Source organism: Panulirus ornatus, chromosome 19, assembly GCF_036320965.1.
Source record: "Panulirus ornatus isolate Po-2019 chromosome 19, ASM3632096v1, whole genome shotgun sequence".
In the NCBI taxonomy this organism is placed as follows: domain Eukaryota; kingdom Metazoa; phylum Arthropoda; class Malacostraca; order Decapoda; family Palinuridae; genus Panulirus; species Panulirus ornatus.
Window position 1 is genome coordinate 42,054,249 of NC_092242.1, and position 18,724 is coordinate 42,072,972.

Consider the following 18,724-nt stretch of genomic DNA (forward strand, 5'->3'; position numbering starts at 1 on the left):
CTCTCTCTCTCTCTCTCTCTCTCTCTCTCTCTCTCTCTCTCTCTCTCTCTCTCTCTCTCTCTCTCTCTCTCTCTCTCTCTCTCTCTCTCTCTCTCTCTCTCTCTCTCTCTCTCTCTCTCTCTCTCTCTCTCTCTCTCTCTCTCTCTCTCTCTCTCTCTCTCTCTCTCTCTCTCTCTCTCTCTCTCTCTCTCTCTCTCTCTCTCTCTCTCTCTCTCTCTCTCTCTCTCTCTCTCTCTCTCTCTCTCTCTCTCTCTCTCTCTCTCTCTCTCTCTCTCTCTCTCTCTCTCTCTCTCTCTCTCTCTCTCTCTCTCTCTCTCTCTCTCTCTCTCTCTCTCTCTCTCTCTCTCTCTCTCTCTCTCTCTCTCTCTCTCTCTCTCTCTCTCTCTCTCTCTCTCTCTCTCTCTCTCTCTCTCTCTCTCTCTCTCTCTCTCTCTCTCTCTCTCTCTCTCTCTCTCTCTCTCTCTCTCTCTCTCTCTCTCTCTCTCTCTCTCTCTCTCTCTCTCTCTCTCTCTCTCTCTCTCTCTCTCTCTCTCTCTCTCTCTCTCTCTCTCTCTCTCTCTCTCTCTCTCTCTCTCTCTCTCTCTCTCTCTCTCTCTCTCTCTGATCAATGATTTACACAGCATGGTTTTAGAAGACACAGATTATGCCTTACAAACCTCCTTTAATTTTATCATAAATTGTTCCATACCCACGATAAGACAAAAGCAATAGATATGATATTTCTGGACTTCTAAAAAGCTTTCGACGAAGTTCCCACTTTACATTGACGTACAGAGTCAGGGCCTTTGGGATTAATGGTTGCATAGGAAAATGTGGAACCATCACCGTGATCACCCGTTACTAGTGGGGTCCCCCAGGGATCCGTACTTGGACCTATACTTTTCATCATTTATATTAACGATATTGACATAGGGCTTAATAAATTAGTTTCCAAATTTTTCAGATGACACAAGGATCGGCAGTGCCATATTGATTAAAGAAGATAGGCTAAGATTACAAGAGAATCTAGATAGAATCGTTACATGGTCTGGTAAATTGCAAATGACATTTATCGTCAATAAAAAGCAACTGTTGCAAATAGGAAACTTAACCAAAAAGATTTATTATAAACTGATGGGCCAAGGACTGCCCTAGTGTGAGAGATTAAGAAGTCACTCTCTGCAACAACTTCAAATTCTCCCAGCACCACAATGACGCTACCAAGAAAGTATATAGGATGTTAGGATTTATAAGCAGAAACTTTACATACAAAAGCAAGAATGTGATAGTGCCACTATACCTAAATCTAGTTAGACCACACCTCCAATATGCAGTAAAATTTTGGGCCACCCACTTATGCAAGGATATTCTTGAACTGGAAGTAGTGCAGCGAAGATCAACTAAACTGATTCCCTCCCTGCTTGACAAACCATATGAGGAGAGACGGCGAGAATTAAACTTGTTCTCCCGAAGCAAGAGGCGCCTCCGAGGCAAATTAATAGAATGTTTCAAAATATTTAAAGGATTCAGCAACGTCGATATTGAACATTTCTTTACAGTAGTTTCAGCATTACCGACGAGAGGAAATGGGTTAAAACTTGAAGGTCACCGAGTTTATCTGGACTGTACGAAATATTTCTTTACCAACGACATTATTGATGCCTGGTGTAAACTTCCAGAAAACATTGTTCAAAGCAACACTCTTAATATCTTCATCAGTAGACTTGATCATCACTTGTCACTCTACGGCACTGAATTATTATTTTAATCAGTCATGATGATTCAGTGGTATATCATGCTACCTTCTCAACCACAGATCTCTCGCACTATTATTGAACAACCCATGTTACCTGCTTTGAGAAAATAGATAAGAATTATTGTATCATTCTTCATCGCCGGGAATAATGTAGGCAAAGTAAGTAAAGAGGCTGGAGCTCAAGTTTATCCTTAGTATTATTTTTATAATGAAAAGTGAAGGGATAATGTTGTTGGTGATGGAATGTACGACATATTCGTGTTCAGTCTACATTATGACTTTCTCATAAAAAAGTTTCCTTTATGCATACTTATCCTGCAAGATATTCTTTCAAGCTGTTTTCCTTTCTTCTTTTTGACGGAGGGAGCGGAGGATAGGGAGAGAACCTTTGCTTTCCTATATTTTCTTTTACTGCTTTCAATTCTTTTTTTTTTTAGTAGTATTAAGGCCAGACCACCTCGCTTGGACCTTGGGTCTGTGAATCAATGTAACTCTCTCTCTCTCTCTCTCTCTCTCTCTCTCTCTCTCTCTCTCTCTCTCTCTCTCTCTCTCTCTCTCTCTCTCTCTCTCTCTCTCTCTCTCTCTCTCTCTCTCTCTCTCGACAACCATAAGCTGTGCAATACTATCTCATCTCTTCCTACTGAGTGAATTACGTTAATATCATGTCCTATATAATTCTCTATAGAAATCATGTGTCAATGTTTGTTAGTGAACTATGTGTTGCAGCAGTAAACTCTGCTCTTCATATCCTTTTACCCGGCTTTTCCTTAGGTGCCAGTGAGCCAGACGCAAGCCAACCTGAACAGTCTTTCGCCCCTGACGTGGTATGAGGTATCTGTGGTGTCCGTGAACCGCCATGGGTCATCCCTTCCGCAGTACAGCATACGCATCCTGACGGAGGCTCTCTCCACCAATAGCACCGAGTTGGTTCACCCAGAGCTGCCTGATATTGCTGGTTGCTGCTCAGAGAAGGGCGTCAAACACTTCAGGTATGACCAGACGACCTGCAGGCTGACCAGGCTTCTCCCAGGCTCACTTTTAAGTTACAAAGTTTAGATGCACTGCAGACGATCTACATGGTAAATTTGATTAGATTCTAAAGCATCAAAACAATCATTTGAGATATATTTCGACAACTATAGCTTTACCTATAGAAGACGATATATATATATATATATATATATATATATATATATATATATATATATATATATATATATATATATATATATACTTTTTTTTTCTTTTCATTTATATTTATTATACTTTGTCGCTGTCTACCGCGTTAGCGAGGCAGCGCAAGGAAACAGACGAAAGAATGGCCCAACCCACCCACATAAACATGTGTATACATACACCTCCCCACACGCACATATACATAGCTATACATCTCAACGTATACATATATATACACACATATACATATACATATACAATCATGTACATAATTTATACTGTCTGCCCTTACTCATTCTCGTCGCCACCCCGCCACACATGAAATGAAACCCCCCTCCCCTCGCATGTGCGCGAGGTAGCGTTAGGAAAATACAACAAAAGCCACATTCGTTCACACTCAGTCTCTAGCTGTCATGCACCGAAACCACAGTTCCCTTTCCACATCCAGGCCACACAAAACTTTCCATGATTTACTCCAGACGCTTCACATTCCCTAGTTCAATCCATTGACAGCACGTCGACCCCGGTATACCACATCGTTCCAATTCACTCTACTCCTTGCACGCCTTTTACCCTCCTGCATGTTCAGGCCCCGATCACTCAAAATCTTTTTTACTCCATCTTTCCACCTCCAATTTGGTCTCCCACTTCTCGTTCCCTCCACCTCTGACACATATATCCTCTTTGTCAATCTTTCCTCACTCATTCTCTCCATGCGAACAAACCATTTCAAAACACCCTCTTCTGCTCTCTCAACCACACTCTTTTTTTTTGTTACCACACATCTCTCTTACCCTTTCATCACTTACTCGATCAAACCACCTCACACCACATTTTGTCCTCAAAAATCTCATTTCCAGTACATCCACCCTCCTCCGCACAACTCTTTCTATAGCCCAAGCCTCGCAACCATACAACATTGTTGGAACCACTATTCCTTCAAACATACCCATTTTTGCTTTCGAAGATAACGTTCTCGACTTCCACACATTCTTCAAGGCTCCCAGAACTTTCGCCCCCTCCCCCACCCTATGATTCACTTCCGCTTCCATGGTTCCATCCGCTGCCAAATCCACTCCCAGATATCTAAAACACTTCACTGCCTCCAGTTTTTCTCCATTCAAACTTACCTCCCAATTGACTTTTCCCTCAACCTTACTGTACCTAATAACCTTCTTCTTATTCACATTTACTCTCAGCTTTCTTCTTTCACACACTTTACCAAACTCAGTCACCAGCTTCTGCAGTTTCTCACCCGAATCACCAACAAGCGCTGTATCATCAGCAAACAACAACTGACTCACTTCCCAAGCTCTCTCATCCACAACAGAATGCATACTTGCCTCTCTTTCCAAAACTCTTGCATTCACCTGCCCAATAACCCCATCCATAAACAAATTAAACAACCATGGAGACATCACGCTCCCGTGCCGCAAACCAACATTCACTGAGAACCAATCACTTTCCCTATCTACCTACACGTACACATGCCTTACATCCTCGATAAAAACTTGTCACAGCTTCTAAAAACTTACCTCCCACACCATATATTCTTAATACCTTCCATAGAGCAACTCTGTTAACTCTGTCATATGCCTTCTCCAGATCCATAAATGCTACATACAAATCCATTTGCTTTTCTTTGTATTTCTCTCATACATTTTCCAAAGCAAACACCTGATTCACACATCCTCTACCACTTCTGAAACCACACTGCTCTTCCCCAATCTGATGCTATGTACATGCCGTCATCCTCTCAAACAATACCCTCCCGTATAATCTCCCAGGAATACTCAACAAACTTATACCTCTGTAATTTGAGCACTCACTCTTATCCCCTTTGCCTTTGTACAGTGGCACTATGCAAGCATTCCGCTAGTCCTCAGGCACCTCACCATGAGTCATACATACATTAAATTACCTTACCAACCAGTCAACAATACAGTGGCCCCCCTTTTTAATAAATTCCACTGCAATACCATCCAAACCCGCTGCCTTACCGGCTTTCATCTTCCGCAAAGCTTTTACTACCTCTTCTCTGTTTACCGAATCATTCTCCTTAACCCTCTCACTTTGAACACCACCTCGACCAAAACACCCTATATCTGCCACTCTATTATCAGATACATTCAACAAACCTTCAAAATACTCACTCCATCTCACTCACTCACATCACCACTACTTGTTATCACCTCCCCACTATCCCCCTTTACTGATGTTCCGATTTGTTCCCTTGTCTTACGGACTATATTTACCTCCTTCCAGAACATCTTTTATTCTCCCTAAAATTTAATGATATTCTCTCACCCCAACTCTCATTTGCCCTCGTTTTCATCTCTTGCACCTTTTTCTTGACCTGCTGCCTCTTTCTTTTATACATATCCCAGTCAATTGCATTATTTCCCTGCAAAAATCGTCCGAATGCCTCTCTCTTCTCTTTCACAAATTATCTCACTTCATCCCACCACTCACTACCCTTTCTAATCTGCCTACCTCCCACACTTCTCATGCCACAAGCATCTTTTTCGCAAGCCATCACTGCTTCCCTAAATACATCCCATTCCTCACCCACTCTCCTTACGTCCTTTTTTCTCACCTTTTTCCATTCTGTACTCTGTCTCTCCTGGTACTTCCTCACACAAGTCTCCTTCCCAAGCTCACTTACTCTCACTACTCTCTTCACCCCAACATACTCTCTTCTTTTCTGAAAACCTCTACAAATATTCACCTTCGCCTCCACAAGATAATGATCAGACATCCCTCCAGTTGCACCTCTCAGCATATTAACATCCAAAAGTCTCTTTCGCGCGCCTATCAATTATCACGTAATCCAATAACGCTCTCTGGCCATCTCTCCTACTTACATACGTATGCTTATGCATACCTCTCTTTTTAAACCAGGTATTCCCAATCACCAGTCCTTTTTCAGCACATAAATTTACTAGCTCTATCATTTCCATTTACAACACTGAACACCCCATGTACACCAATTCTTCTCTCCACTGCCACATTACTCACCGTTGCATTCAAGTCACCCATCACTATAACCTGGTCTCGTGCATCAAAACTACTGACACACATACTCAGCTGCTCCCAAACACTTGCCTCTCATGATCTTTCTTCTCATGCCCAGGTGCATATGCACCAATAATCACCCATCTCTCTCCATCCACTTTCAGTTTTACCCATATCATTCTAGGGTTTACTTTCTTACACTCTATCACATACTCCCACCTCTTCTGTTTCAGGAGTAGTGTGCTCTTTCCTTTGCTCTTGTCCTCTCACGAACCCCTGACTTTACTTCCAAGACATTCCCAAACCACTCTTCCCCTTTACCCTTGAGCTTCGTTTTACTCAGAGCCAAAACATCCAGGTTCCTTTCCTCAAACATACTACCTATCTCTCCTTTCTTCTCATGTTGATTGCATCCACATTTAGACTTCCCAATCTGAGCCTTCGAGGAGGATGAGCAGTCCTCGCGTGACTCCTTCTGTTTCCCCGTTTAGAAAGTTTAAATACAAGGAGGGGAGGGTTTCTAGCCCCCCGCTCCCGTCCCCTTTAGTTGCCTTCTACGACACGTGAGGAATACGTGGGAAGTATTCTTTCTCCCCTATCCCCAGGGATATATATATATATATATATATATATATATATATAGCAAGGTTATTAGGTACAGTAGGGTTGAGGGTCAAGTAAATTGGGAGGTGAGTTTGAATGGAGAAAAACTGGAGGAAGTGAAGTGTTTTAGATATCTGGGAGTGGATCTGGCAGCGGATGGAACCATGGAAGCAGAAGTGGACCATAGGGTGGGGTGGGGGAGGGAGCGAAAATTCTGGGAGCCTTGAAGAATGTGTGGAAGTCGAGAACATTATCTCGGAAAGCAAAAATGGGTATGTTTGAAGGAATAGTGGTTCCAACAATGTTGTATGGTTGCGAGGCGTGGGCTATGGATAGAGTTGTGCGCAGGAGGATGGATGTGCTGGAAATGAGATGTCTGAGGACAATGTGTGGTGTGAGGTGGTTTGATCGAGTAAGTAACGTAAGGGTGAGAGAGATGTGTGGAAATAAAAAGAGCGTGGTTGAGAGAGCAGAAGAGGGTGTTTTGAAATGGTTTGGGCACATGGAGAGAATGAGTGAGGAAAGGTTGACCAAGAGGATATATGTGTCGGAGGTGGAGGGAACGAGGAGAAGAGGGAGACCAAATTGGAGGTGGAAAGATGGAGTGAAAAAGATTTTGTGTGATCGGGGCCTGAACTTGCAGGAGGGTGAAAGGAGGGCAAGGAATAGAGTGAATTGGAGCAATGTGGTATACCGGGGTTGACGTGCTGTCAGTGGATTGAATCAAGACATGTGAAGCGTCTGGGGTAAACCATGGAAAGCTGTGTAGGTATGTATATTTGCGTGTGTGGACGTATGTATATACATGTGTATGGGGGGGGGGTTGGGCCATTTCTTTCGTCTGTTTCCTTGCGCTACCTCGCAAACGCGGGAGACAGCGACAAAGTATAAAAAAAAAAAAAAAAAAAAATATATATATATATATATATATATATATATATATATATATATATATATATATATATATATATATATATCTGTATATGTCATGTTATACTTTGTCGCTGTCTCCCGCGTCAGCGAAGAAGCATGATGAAACAGACGAAAGAATGGCCCAACCCACCCACATACCCACACACGCACATATACATACCTTTACATTTCAGTGTATAGATACATATACATACACAGAAAAATGATAAATGCACATATACACATGTACATATTCATACTTGATTCCCTCAGCCATTTCTGTCGCCACCCCGCAACACATGAAATGGCACCCCCTCCCCCCGCACGCGCGCGAGTCAGCGCTAGGAAAAGACAACAAAGGCCACATTCGTTCACGCTCAGTCTCTAGCTGTCATGTGTAATGCACCGAAATCACAGCTACCTTTCCACATCGAGGCTCCACAAAACTTTCCATGGTTTACTCCAGACACTTCGCATACGCTGGTTCAATTCATTGACAGCACGTCGATCCTGGTATACCACATCGTTCCAATTCACTCTATTCCTTGCACGCCTTTCACCTTCCTGCATGTTCAGGCCCCGATAGCTCAAAATCTTTTCCACTCCATCTTTACACCTCCAATTTGGTTTCCCACTTCTCGTTCCTTCCACCTCTGACACATATATCCTCTTTGTCAATCTTTCCTCACTCATTCTCTCCATCTGACCAACCATTTCAATACAGCTTCTGCTCTCTCAACCACACTCTTTCTATTACCACACATCTCTCTTACCCTTTCATTACTTACTCGATCAAACCATCTCACACCGCATGCTGTTGTGTCAAACATCTCATTTCCAACACATTCACCCTCCTCCGCACAACCCTATCCAAAGCCCACGCCTTGCAACCATGTAACTTTGTTGGAACCACTATTTCTTTAAACATACCCATTTTCGCTTTCCGAGATAACGTTCGCACCTTCCACACATTCTTCAACGCTCCCAGAACTTTCGCCCCCTCCCCCAACCTGTGACTCACTTCCGCTTCCATGGTTCCATCCGCTGTTAAATCCACTCAGATATCTAAAACACTTCACTTCCTCCAGTTTTTTTCCATTGAAACTTAACTCCCAATTGACTTGTCCCTCACCCCTACTGCACCTTGCTTTTATTTAGATTTACTCTCAGCTTTCTTCTTTTACATACTTTACCAGCTTCTGCAGTTTATCACTCGAACCAGCGCTGTATCATCAACGAAGAACAACTGACTCACTTCCCAAGCTCTCTCATCCACAGCAGACTGCATACTTGCCCCTTTCTCCAGAACTCTAACATTCACCTCCCTAACAACTCCATCCATAAACAAATTAAACAACCATGAAGACATCACGCACTCCTGCCGCAAACCGACATTCACTGAGAACCAATCACTTTCCTCTCTTCCTACTCGTACACATGTCTTACATCCTCGATAAAAACTTTTCACTGCTTTTAGCAACTTGATAGTGTATCTCTATCAAGTCTTACATATGCCTTTTCCATACCCATAAATGATATATGCTTTTTGCAGAACCTATGAATATCATTGTTACTTTATATTTGTATATACTATCCTTCTTTGTTCTCTTCCTTGCTTTTCTCTGTTATGTACAGTCGTACTCGACTGCGCTTGTCTTTTGTGTTGAGAGTTCGTAAAGTTACACATAAATCAATCCACCTATCCTGTCTCCCACTGTGTGAAGAGTGACGTGCGACTCTTGCATCTGACCAACCATATTTCACGTTCCCACCAAACCCTCACTTCCTCGCCTACTGCGAGGTATGTACCTCTTGCCTTATGGTATACTTTGCCACTCTTTACATTATTTTCTTATGATAAATTAATGTGTAAATCTCTTCCTCACACTTTGTCAAACCACATCAACATATCTTGCAAGTTTTTTACCTACGGACGGAACCTTATGAACTGCTCAGAGGGTAGAGTGAGGGGATAAAATACCGCACGAGTTCTTAATACACTAGAGAATGGTCGTCAGGACTCACTCTTCGCAACCTCGGCTGATGTTCGTCCATAGCTATCCAACGTCTTTGCAGTAGCCCACACAGATTTATGACGTCATGGCGTTGAGTTGATTACAAGATGGCATTCAACCCTCGCTTGATGTGTATGAACCGAATTCTCGGATAACTCGGTTGATGAAGGCCTTTGCTCCCACCTAGTGTATATACAACCCTTACATTGTTCTTCTTATCTTCCAAAGGAAAAAAGGGCCATTTTTCGATTAGTGAGTCATGCTGTAAAGTATTTTAGTTATGGTTACCCCAAGCAACTCTATAATATCGTTGATTGCATTATTAGCATCGCAGTCCGTAGGTCAGGATTCAGTTCCCATCTGGGACTTACGATAGAGGCCGCTAATGGATCTGCTTCCCACCTCTGGTTGGTAGAGGATTGGGTACAAACAGCCGGTGGGATAAAAGACACAGATGTGACAGTATTAACCAACCGACAGCGTTTACCTCATCTCGAATATTCTCAGGAGTGACTTACTCGGGTGACCCTTTCAACATTCTGGCCATTCAGGACGAATTTCAGAATCACGGAAGGAATTATAAAGTTTTTGGCATGGATGTTGTGTATGGTCCTATTACATGTAGCGCTGGAGTTCAGCATCAGTCCACCTGAAACCTGGGTGGGTTGTGACAATCTTCACCCCCAGCCAACACTTCAGGGGAGGGAATGTCTAACTGCTAACAAGCACTTGTGCATATCAGTTTGAATTTATTTTTCTTCTGATAGATGTTTCCAAAGTCATAGTAGCTTTGTTGGAGAAGGAAGCACATGCTTGACTTTCCCAGCCAGCCAGACCAGTTCCTCATGGTGGTAGAGACTTTCTTGTCAGTACTTTTTGTCCAGATGTCGGTCGTGATGAGATGAAAAAAACCAAGACTATTTAGCCTAGATTCATCATTCTTTTTATCTCAGATATGACGATTTTCAGGCAGTTTTGGAATATATACAAAGTCGTATGCGCACATAATAAATCCCGACTCTTTGGTTTACTAGTTTCTTAAAGATCTGGTTGATTAAGTAACAGATGTACATAAGGAGGATAACTAGGGAAGTGGGGATGTGAATGTCTTTCAGCTCAATACAGGAGATTGCAGAGAGTGTCTGATGGGATATATACCAAAATTAAGGAAAATATTAATGTTCTGTCCTTTGAACAACCTGATATGTTAGACTTGCTAAACATTATTGACCATGGTATTAGAAAATATCTAATCCTTGTGATGAGGAATAACTATAACAACCTCTCTGTAAATGACTTATTCTGTTGCTGCCTTACTGGAATCCTTAGCATTAGGAGTCATAAGTCTGTTCTGTTTGTCAAGACCTCTTTTTCATCGTCATCAAACGTCTAAAATTCTGAGAGAAGACGAATAATAATCATAAATCAGACCAAGATAACCTATTGCAGCCGATCTAAGCCAGTGTTTGCAAGGCACTGTTTTCCGGGGAATTTCTAGAACTATGAAATTTTAGTCGAAAGATTTCATTACTACCGTAAGGGGATTATTTTCGGGGAAAGAGGATATATTTTCATTATTCAGTTTGGAATCTCCGGATGTAAACGAAGTAATTTTAGATATCTCAGTGATCCATCGGCTTCAGTACCATCTTTACATGTCGCATTCGATAATTGAACCTTTAATCTCCTTTAAAGGAACCGATTTGGTTCAAATCAGGTATTAAGTGATAAAACCTTGACTCAGTTTTTTGAGGTTGATATTGTTATACAAGCGAACAGTGATAGGTAACAACTAGTCAAAAGGACTAGTTTCTCACAAACGTTCTTGCTCCAGTGTCAGATAATGAGGGTCACGTCCCCAGACATGGTCACCCCTGCGTTAATTTGACGCCGAGTTTACAAACTATGGTTGGCAAGGCCTATCACTGCAGTTTTTTTTCTGTACTTCGATCGAATCAAAGGAAGGATGAACAGCCAGGTTAACTGTGTGCCGTTTACTCTACTCGCACTGGGAATCGAACTGGGGCCGATGGACTGGGAGTCAGCAAAGCTAACCACAATGCTACAGGAACGAGGAGTGTTTCCTCCATTTTTCAGAAGTTCATAAGTCGTGATTTTGGATTGTAGGTCATATACTGGCGTGTTCTGTTCATTGTTAGGGCGAGTTGCTTTTTCACTGTTCAAGTAGGCGAGATTTTCTATTTCGTGTACCTATGTGCCTGTTTGGATCAGTTCCTCTTCAGCTAAGCCTAACAAGAGTATATACCCGGCTTAATTCATCTTCCTTAAGAAGATCGTCACGTCTAAAGTGGTGTCTCCCCTGATGATGTGATAATTACACGAAAGTGTACTTGGGAACTTATCGTGTTTCTTTTTCCCCGTGGACTCACAGCAACATACTTGATGACCCGCAAAATTGTGATCCTTTCCAATATATATATTTTTTTTTTATTATACTTTGTCGCTGTCTCCCGCGTTTGCGAGGTAGCGCAAGGAAACAGACGAAAGGAATGGCCCACCCCCCCCCCCCCATACACATGTATATACATACGTCCACACACGCAAATATACATACCTACACAGCTTTCCATGGTTTACCCCAGACGCTTCACATGCCTTGCTTCAATCCACTGAGAGCACGTCAACCCCGGTATACCACATCGCTCCAATTCACTCTATTTCTTGCCCTCCTTTCACCCTCCTGCATGTTCAGGCCCCGATCACACAAAATCTTTTTCACTCCATCTTTCCACCTCCAATTTGGTCTCCCTCTTCTCCTTGTTCCCTCCACCTCCGACACATATATCCTCTTGGTCAATCTTTCCTCACTCATCCTCTCCATGTGCCCAAACCACTTCAAAACACCCTCTTCTGCTCTCTCAACCACGCTCTTTTAATTTCCACACATCTCTCTTACCCTTACGTTACTCACTCGATCAAACCACCTCACACCACACATTGTCCTCAAACATCTCATTTCCAGCACATCCATCCTCCTGCGCACAACTCTATCCATATCCCACGCCTCGCAACCATACAACATTGTTGGAACCACTATTCCTTCAAACATACCCATTTTTGCTTTCCGAGATAATGTTCTCGACTTCCACACATTCTTCAAGGCCCCCAGGATTTTCGCCCCCTCCCCCACCCTATGATCCACTTCCGCTTCCATGGTTCCATCCGCTGCCAGATCCACTCCCAGATATCTAAAACACTTCACTTCCTCCAGTTTTTCTCCATTCAAACTCACCTCCCAATTGACTTGACCCTCAACCCTACTGTACCTAATAACCTTGCTCTTATTCACATTTACTCTTAACTTTCTTCTTCCACACACTTTTCCAAACTCAGTCACCAGCTTCTGCAGTTTCTCACATGAATCAGCCACCAGCGCTGTATCATCAGCGAACAACAACTGACTCACTTCCCAAGCTCTCTCATCCCCAACAGACTTCATATATATATATATATATATATATATATATATATATATATATATATATATATATATATATATATATATATATATATATACATATACGAATAAAGTGCATATGAACGCGCACCTTCATAGAACATACAAACCTCCAACAGCCAGGATCGAACCTGGGACCCCTGTGCAAGAGGCAGGCCTGCTAACCGCTAGTATTTCGAATAGTTGTTTCCTATTATACAGTCCCATAGCCTAGTGGTTAGCATGCCTGCCTCTTGCACAGGGGTCCTAGGTTCGATCCTGGCTGTTGGAGGTTTGTATGATATATATATATATATATTATACGTATTCGCCATTTCCCGCATTAGCGAGGTTGCGTTAAGAACAGAGGGCTGAGCCATAGAGGGAATATCCTCATTGGGCCCCCTTCTCTGCTCCCTCTTTTGGAAAAAGTAAAATGGGAGGGGAGGATTTCCAACCCCTCACTCCCTCCACTTTTTGTTGTCTTCTACGACACGCAGGGAATACGTGGGAAGTATTCTTTCCCCCATCCCCAGGGATCCATACTGTCATATATCTACTAATTCCTCAATTGCAATACAGCTGCTTTATACAAATTTCCTCACTGTATCCTAACAGTTACACACAATCCAATTATTCTCACTGACAATCTCCACATTTATTCTCTCCTCTGACTTGTCTTTTCTTTCTGCCTCACCCACTTGTGGACTGCTGGCATTCTGTCCACTAACATACACTCCTTCCTTGTCACACATAAAACTTTACAGCACTTAACTCACAATACTCATTCTTCCTAACTCTAGATTTTTCTGCGGTCAGTGCTATACACTAGTCCTAGCCCTGCATTTTGTCAAAGGTTGGAGCAACATATAGTACAAGGTAGGAACATTAGACGCGAGCATTAGTTAGAAGTTGTAGGTTGGAGCATTAGGTAGACATATAAGGTAATAGTAGTTGGTGGAAATGTTAGATAGGAGCCTCCGAAAACACTACGCTAGAGTTGTCCTCTGTCTGTGGCCCGTTAAGGGTAAGGCACTAAAGGCCGTGAAGCTGTGCTGGACTTCTCCAGTTATGTAGATTCCTTTGCCATGACCACCCCATCGAGGCAGTCCCCAAAGGGAACAGGCATCATGCAGATAGACAGACAGATAGATGGATAGACGTAACCTATCTACCTGATGCCCAATCCCTCTGTAAATTCCTTCAAGTGTATGACTACGGCAAAAGACTCCATAACAGGTGAACTCCAGTGCTTCTTCTCAGACTCCAGTCTCACCCCCAGTAGGCCATTGACAGAGAGCAACTCATACATAGTATTTCTAGAGGCTCCTACCTAATGTTCTTACCGACTACTTCTACCTAATGTCTAACTTGTCCTTTTATATGCATCCCTCCCACCCCTCTTCAGATTTTACAAAGCCATGTGTGATTTTTTTAGTATCATCTTCGTTCTATTCACCATAACTCCTATATTAAGTAAACTTAAAGCATTATGGCATGCATTCACTGCAATTTCTTTATACATCTTTACAATAACCATTTCTATCACATCCTTTGGCACAATACATTCATTTTATGCTTTGTCACTATACATAGAACAATGAGAGTGGAATAGATACCACAGATTGCAAGCAGCCTATTTATAAACATTAAGCTTGAGGGAAAACAGGAAAGTACTTTCGTATCAAGTGAATCCCTGCTTTACAGCACTTCCCTTTGCTTTATGCACTCCAGGGGCTTGCCTTACTTTGCTTTCTGTAATGCAATCCTCTCCCTGAATAAGATGTGGTCTAATCTGATTAACATCTCTTCCCATTTTTTCTAGTTTACTTAATTGTTACAAACCCATCATTCAGATCTTTTGCTTTTTCAAGCGCCTTTCATTTTAAAATTCCTCTTCAAAACATATACCTAGCACTTTACAAAAGATTCCTTATATTTCAAGATATTTTCAATTCCATTGTCGTATTCCAGAACATTTCTACATTCAACTACAATTTGCATAATAACCTCTCTCAACTCACCAAACAGATGTAGTATATTATTCATCAACTTCACAGCCATCAATACAAGCACTTCTCATTTTGGTACAAGCAATGAATCTCCATCCGCGCAAAATGCACCTATTGCACCATACGAAACTTAACATAAATGTGCTTACTATATCTATCAAGGGACTTAGTTTCTTGCAAAATATTATATTCATCAATTCCACAGTTCTAATACTATTTACTGAAAATAAATTATTTGTGTATATATATATATGTATATATATATATATATATATATATATATATATATATATATATATATATATATATATATATATATATATATATATATATATATGTATATATATATATATATATATATATATATATATATATATATATATATATATATATATATATATATATATATATATATATATACATATATATATATATATATATATATATATATATATATATATATATATATATATATATATATATATATATATATATATATATATATATATATTGTTTTTATTATTTATTATTTTGCTTTGTCGCTGTCTCCCGCGTTTGCGAGGTAGCGCAAGGAAACAGACGAAAGAAATGGCCCAACCCACCCCCATACACACGTATATACATACACGTCCACACACGCAAATATACATACCTATACATCTCAATGTACACTTATATATACACACACAGACATATACATATATACACATGTACATAATTCGTACAGTCTGCCTTTATTTATTCCCATCGCCACCTCGCCACACATGGAATAACCTCCCCCTCCCCCGTCATGTGTGCGAGGTAGCGCTAGGAAAAGACAACAAAGGCCCCATTCGTTCACACTCAGTCTCTAGCTGTCATGTAATAATGCCCGAAACCACAGCTCCCTTTCCACATCCAGGCCCCACAGAACTTTCCATGGTTTACCCCAGACGCTTCACATGCCCTGATTCAATCCATTGATAGCACGTCGACCCCGGTATACCACATCGATCCAATTCACTCTATTCCTTGCCCGCCTTTCACCCTCCTGCATGTTCAGGCCCCGATCACTCAAAATCTTTTTCACTCCATCTTTCCACCTCCAATTTGGTCTCCCACTTCTCCTCGTTCCCTTCACCTCCGACACATATATCCTCTTGGTCAATCTTTCCTCACTCATTTTCTCCATGTGCCCAAACCATTTCAAAACACCCTCTTCTGTTCTCTCAACCACGCTCTTTTTATTTCCACACGTCTCTCTTACCCTTACATTACTTACTCGATCAAACCACCTCACACCAATATTGTCCTCAAACATCTCAGACAAATGCATAATATCTACATTATAAGCAATTTTTCAAAAGCATAAAGTCTAAAATGTTCTCTAAATATATATATATATATATATATATATATATATATATATATATATATATATATATATATATATATATATAGAGAGAGAGAGAGAGAGAGAGAGAGAGAGAGAGAGAGAGAGAGAGAGAGAGAGAGAGAGAGAGAGAGAACATCTTAAACTTTATGCTTTTGAAAAATTGCTTATAATGTAGATATTATGCATTTGTCTTTTCTTTATGTGCTTTGATTGTGGTACATATAATTACCGCGACGTAAGCCAATAAATCTAAAGATTTTCGTTCAAATCCTGGTGTGTTATCTTCCTGTTACGACTGTGTTTTCAAAGTAACATATTCATCGCTAATAATTACGTGAAACTACGTAGAACGTATTGAAACTACGATTCCCATGATTATAGTTTTGATTGCATTTGTCTGGACAGTGAACAATATGATGGAAAGAGTTGATGAAGTTATTCATTCATTTGGAGGTGTCTATTGCTTCATAGGAGAGTTCTTATGAATTTTTCATTGCGTCAGACATTAATGTTTCATCAAGAATAATCAAACATTTTTGGGTTCATGGTTGGTGACCTATTTGATCCTAATGTTTAGAAATAGAAAGGAAATATATTCATCTCTCAAGGTGAAACTTCTCACTTATGTTAACTGAATAATATAGTGGATGGTATAGTTACATGGATCATGATGGCCTTTTGTGCTGCAGGTGTCTACAGAACTTGTGTAACCCAAGCAACTTGTACATCAGCGAGCCCGACATGATAGTGTGCGCTCCCTGGGCCACTGAGGCCTTCTCCTGCCTGGCTAATAATTATGACCACTCGGACTGCTGCAGGGCCCGCGGTATGCCGCCCGTCTGTGTGGAACTCTGCACAGGAAATGTAACCAAGATTGACTACAAGTACTTCAGGTAATTTGTTTAGAATGCAGGTACATTTTTGCGAAAGCTTAATTAACTAAAAGATTCTTTCTATTCATTATTAACCATGTATATATATATATATATATATGTATATATATATATATATATATATATATATATATATATATATATATATATATATATATATATATATATATATATATGTATATATATAGAAAAGCAAATGGATTTGTATGTAGCATTTATGGATCTGGAGAAGGCATATGATAGAGTTGATAGAGATGCTCTGTGGAAGGTATTAAGAATATATGGTGTGGGAGGCAAGTTGTTAGAAGCAGTGAAAAGTTTTTATCGAGGATGTAAGGCATGTGTACGTGTAGGAAGAGAGGAAAGTGATTGGTTCTCAGTGAATGTAGGTTTGCGGCAGGGGTGTGTGATGTCTCCATGGTTGTTTAATTTGTTTATGGATGGGGTTGTAAGGGAGGTAAATGCAAGAGTCCTGGAAAGAGGGGCAAGTATGAAGTCTGTTGGGGATGAGAGAGCTTGGGAAGTGAGTCAGTTGTTGTTCGCTGATGATACAGCGCTGGTGGCTGATTCATGTGAGAAACTGCAGAAGCTGGTGACTGAGTTTGGTAAAGTGTGTGGAAGAAGAAAGTTGAGAGTAAATGTGAATAAGAGCAAGGTTATTAGGTACAGTAGGGGTGAGGGTCAAGTCAATTGGGAGGTGAGTTTGAATGGAGAAAAACTGGAGGAAGTGAAGTGTTTTAGATATCTGGGAGTGGATCTGTCAGCGGATGGAACCATGGAAGCGGAAGTGGATCATAGGGTGGGGGAGGGGGCGAAAATTTTGGGAGCCTTGAAAAATGTGTGGAAGTCGAGAACATTATCTCGGAAAGCAAAAATGGGTATGTTTGAGGGAATAGTGGTTCCAACAATGTTGTATGGTTGCGAGGCGTGGGCTATGGATAGAGATGTGCGTAGGAGGATGGATGTGCTGGAAATGAGATGTTTGAGGACAATGTGTGGTGTGAGGTGGTTTGATCGAGTAAGTAACGTAAGGGTAAGAGAGATGTGTGGAAATAAAAAGAGCGTGGTTGAGAGAGCAGAAGAGGGTGTTTTGAAATGGTTTGGGCACATGGAGAGAATGAGTGAGGAGAGATTGACCAAGAGGATATATGTGTCGGAGGTGGAGGGAACGAGGAGAAGAGGGAGACCAAATTGGAGGTGGAAAGATGGAGTGAAAAGGATTTTGTGTGATCGGGGCCTGAACATGCAGGAGGGTGAAAGGAGGGCAAGAAATAGAGTGAATTGGAGTCATGTGGTATACAGGGGTTGACGTGCTGTCAGTGGATTGAAGCAAGGCATGTGAAGCGTCTGGGGTAAACCATGGAAGGCTGTGTAGGTATGTATATTTGCGTGTGTGGACGTGTGTATGTACATGTGTATGGGGGGGGGGGGTTGGGCCATTTCTTTCGTCTGTTTCCTTGCGCTACCTCGCAAACGCGGGAGACAGCGACAAAGTATAAAAAAAAAAAAAAAAAAAATATATATATATATA

The 18,724-nt window shown here is 41.2% G+C and overlaps 1 protein-coding gene across 1 annotated transcript in view; it reads left to right on the plus strand.

The window, feature by feature from the left end:
• Positions 1-18,724, plus strand: part of LOC139755693 (Ig-like and fibronectin type-III domain-containing protein 2) — a gene marked incomplete at its 3' end in the record, with an annotated part of 712,838 nt that overhangs the window by 647,102 nt on the left and 47,012 nt on the right. The window contains exons 11-12 of the mRNA XM_071674338.1: positions 2,507-2,724; positions 16,990-17,193. Of these exons, the coding sequence (XP_071530439.1) occupies positions 2,507-2,724; positions 16,990-17,193 (422 nt within the window). The remainder of the gene's footprint in view (positions 1-2,506; positions 2,725-16,989; positions 17,194-18,724) is intronic.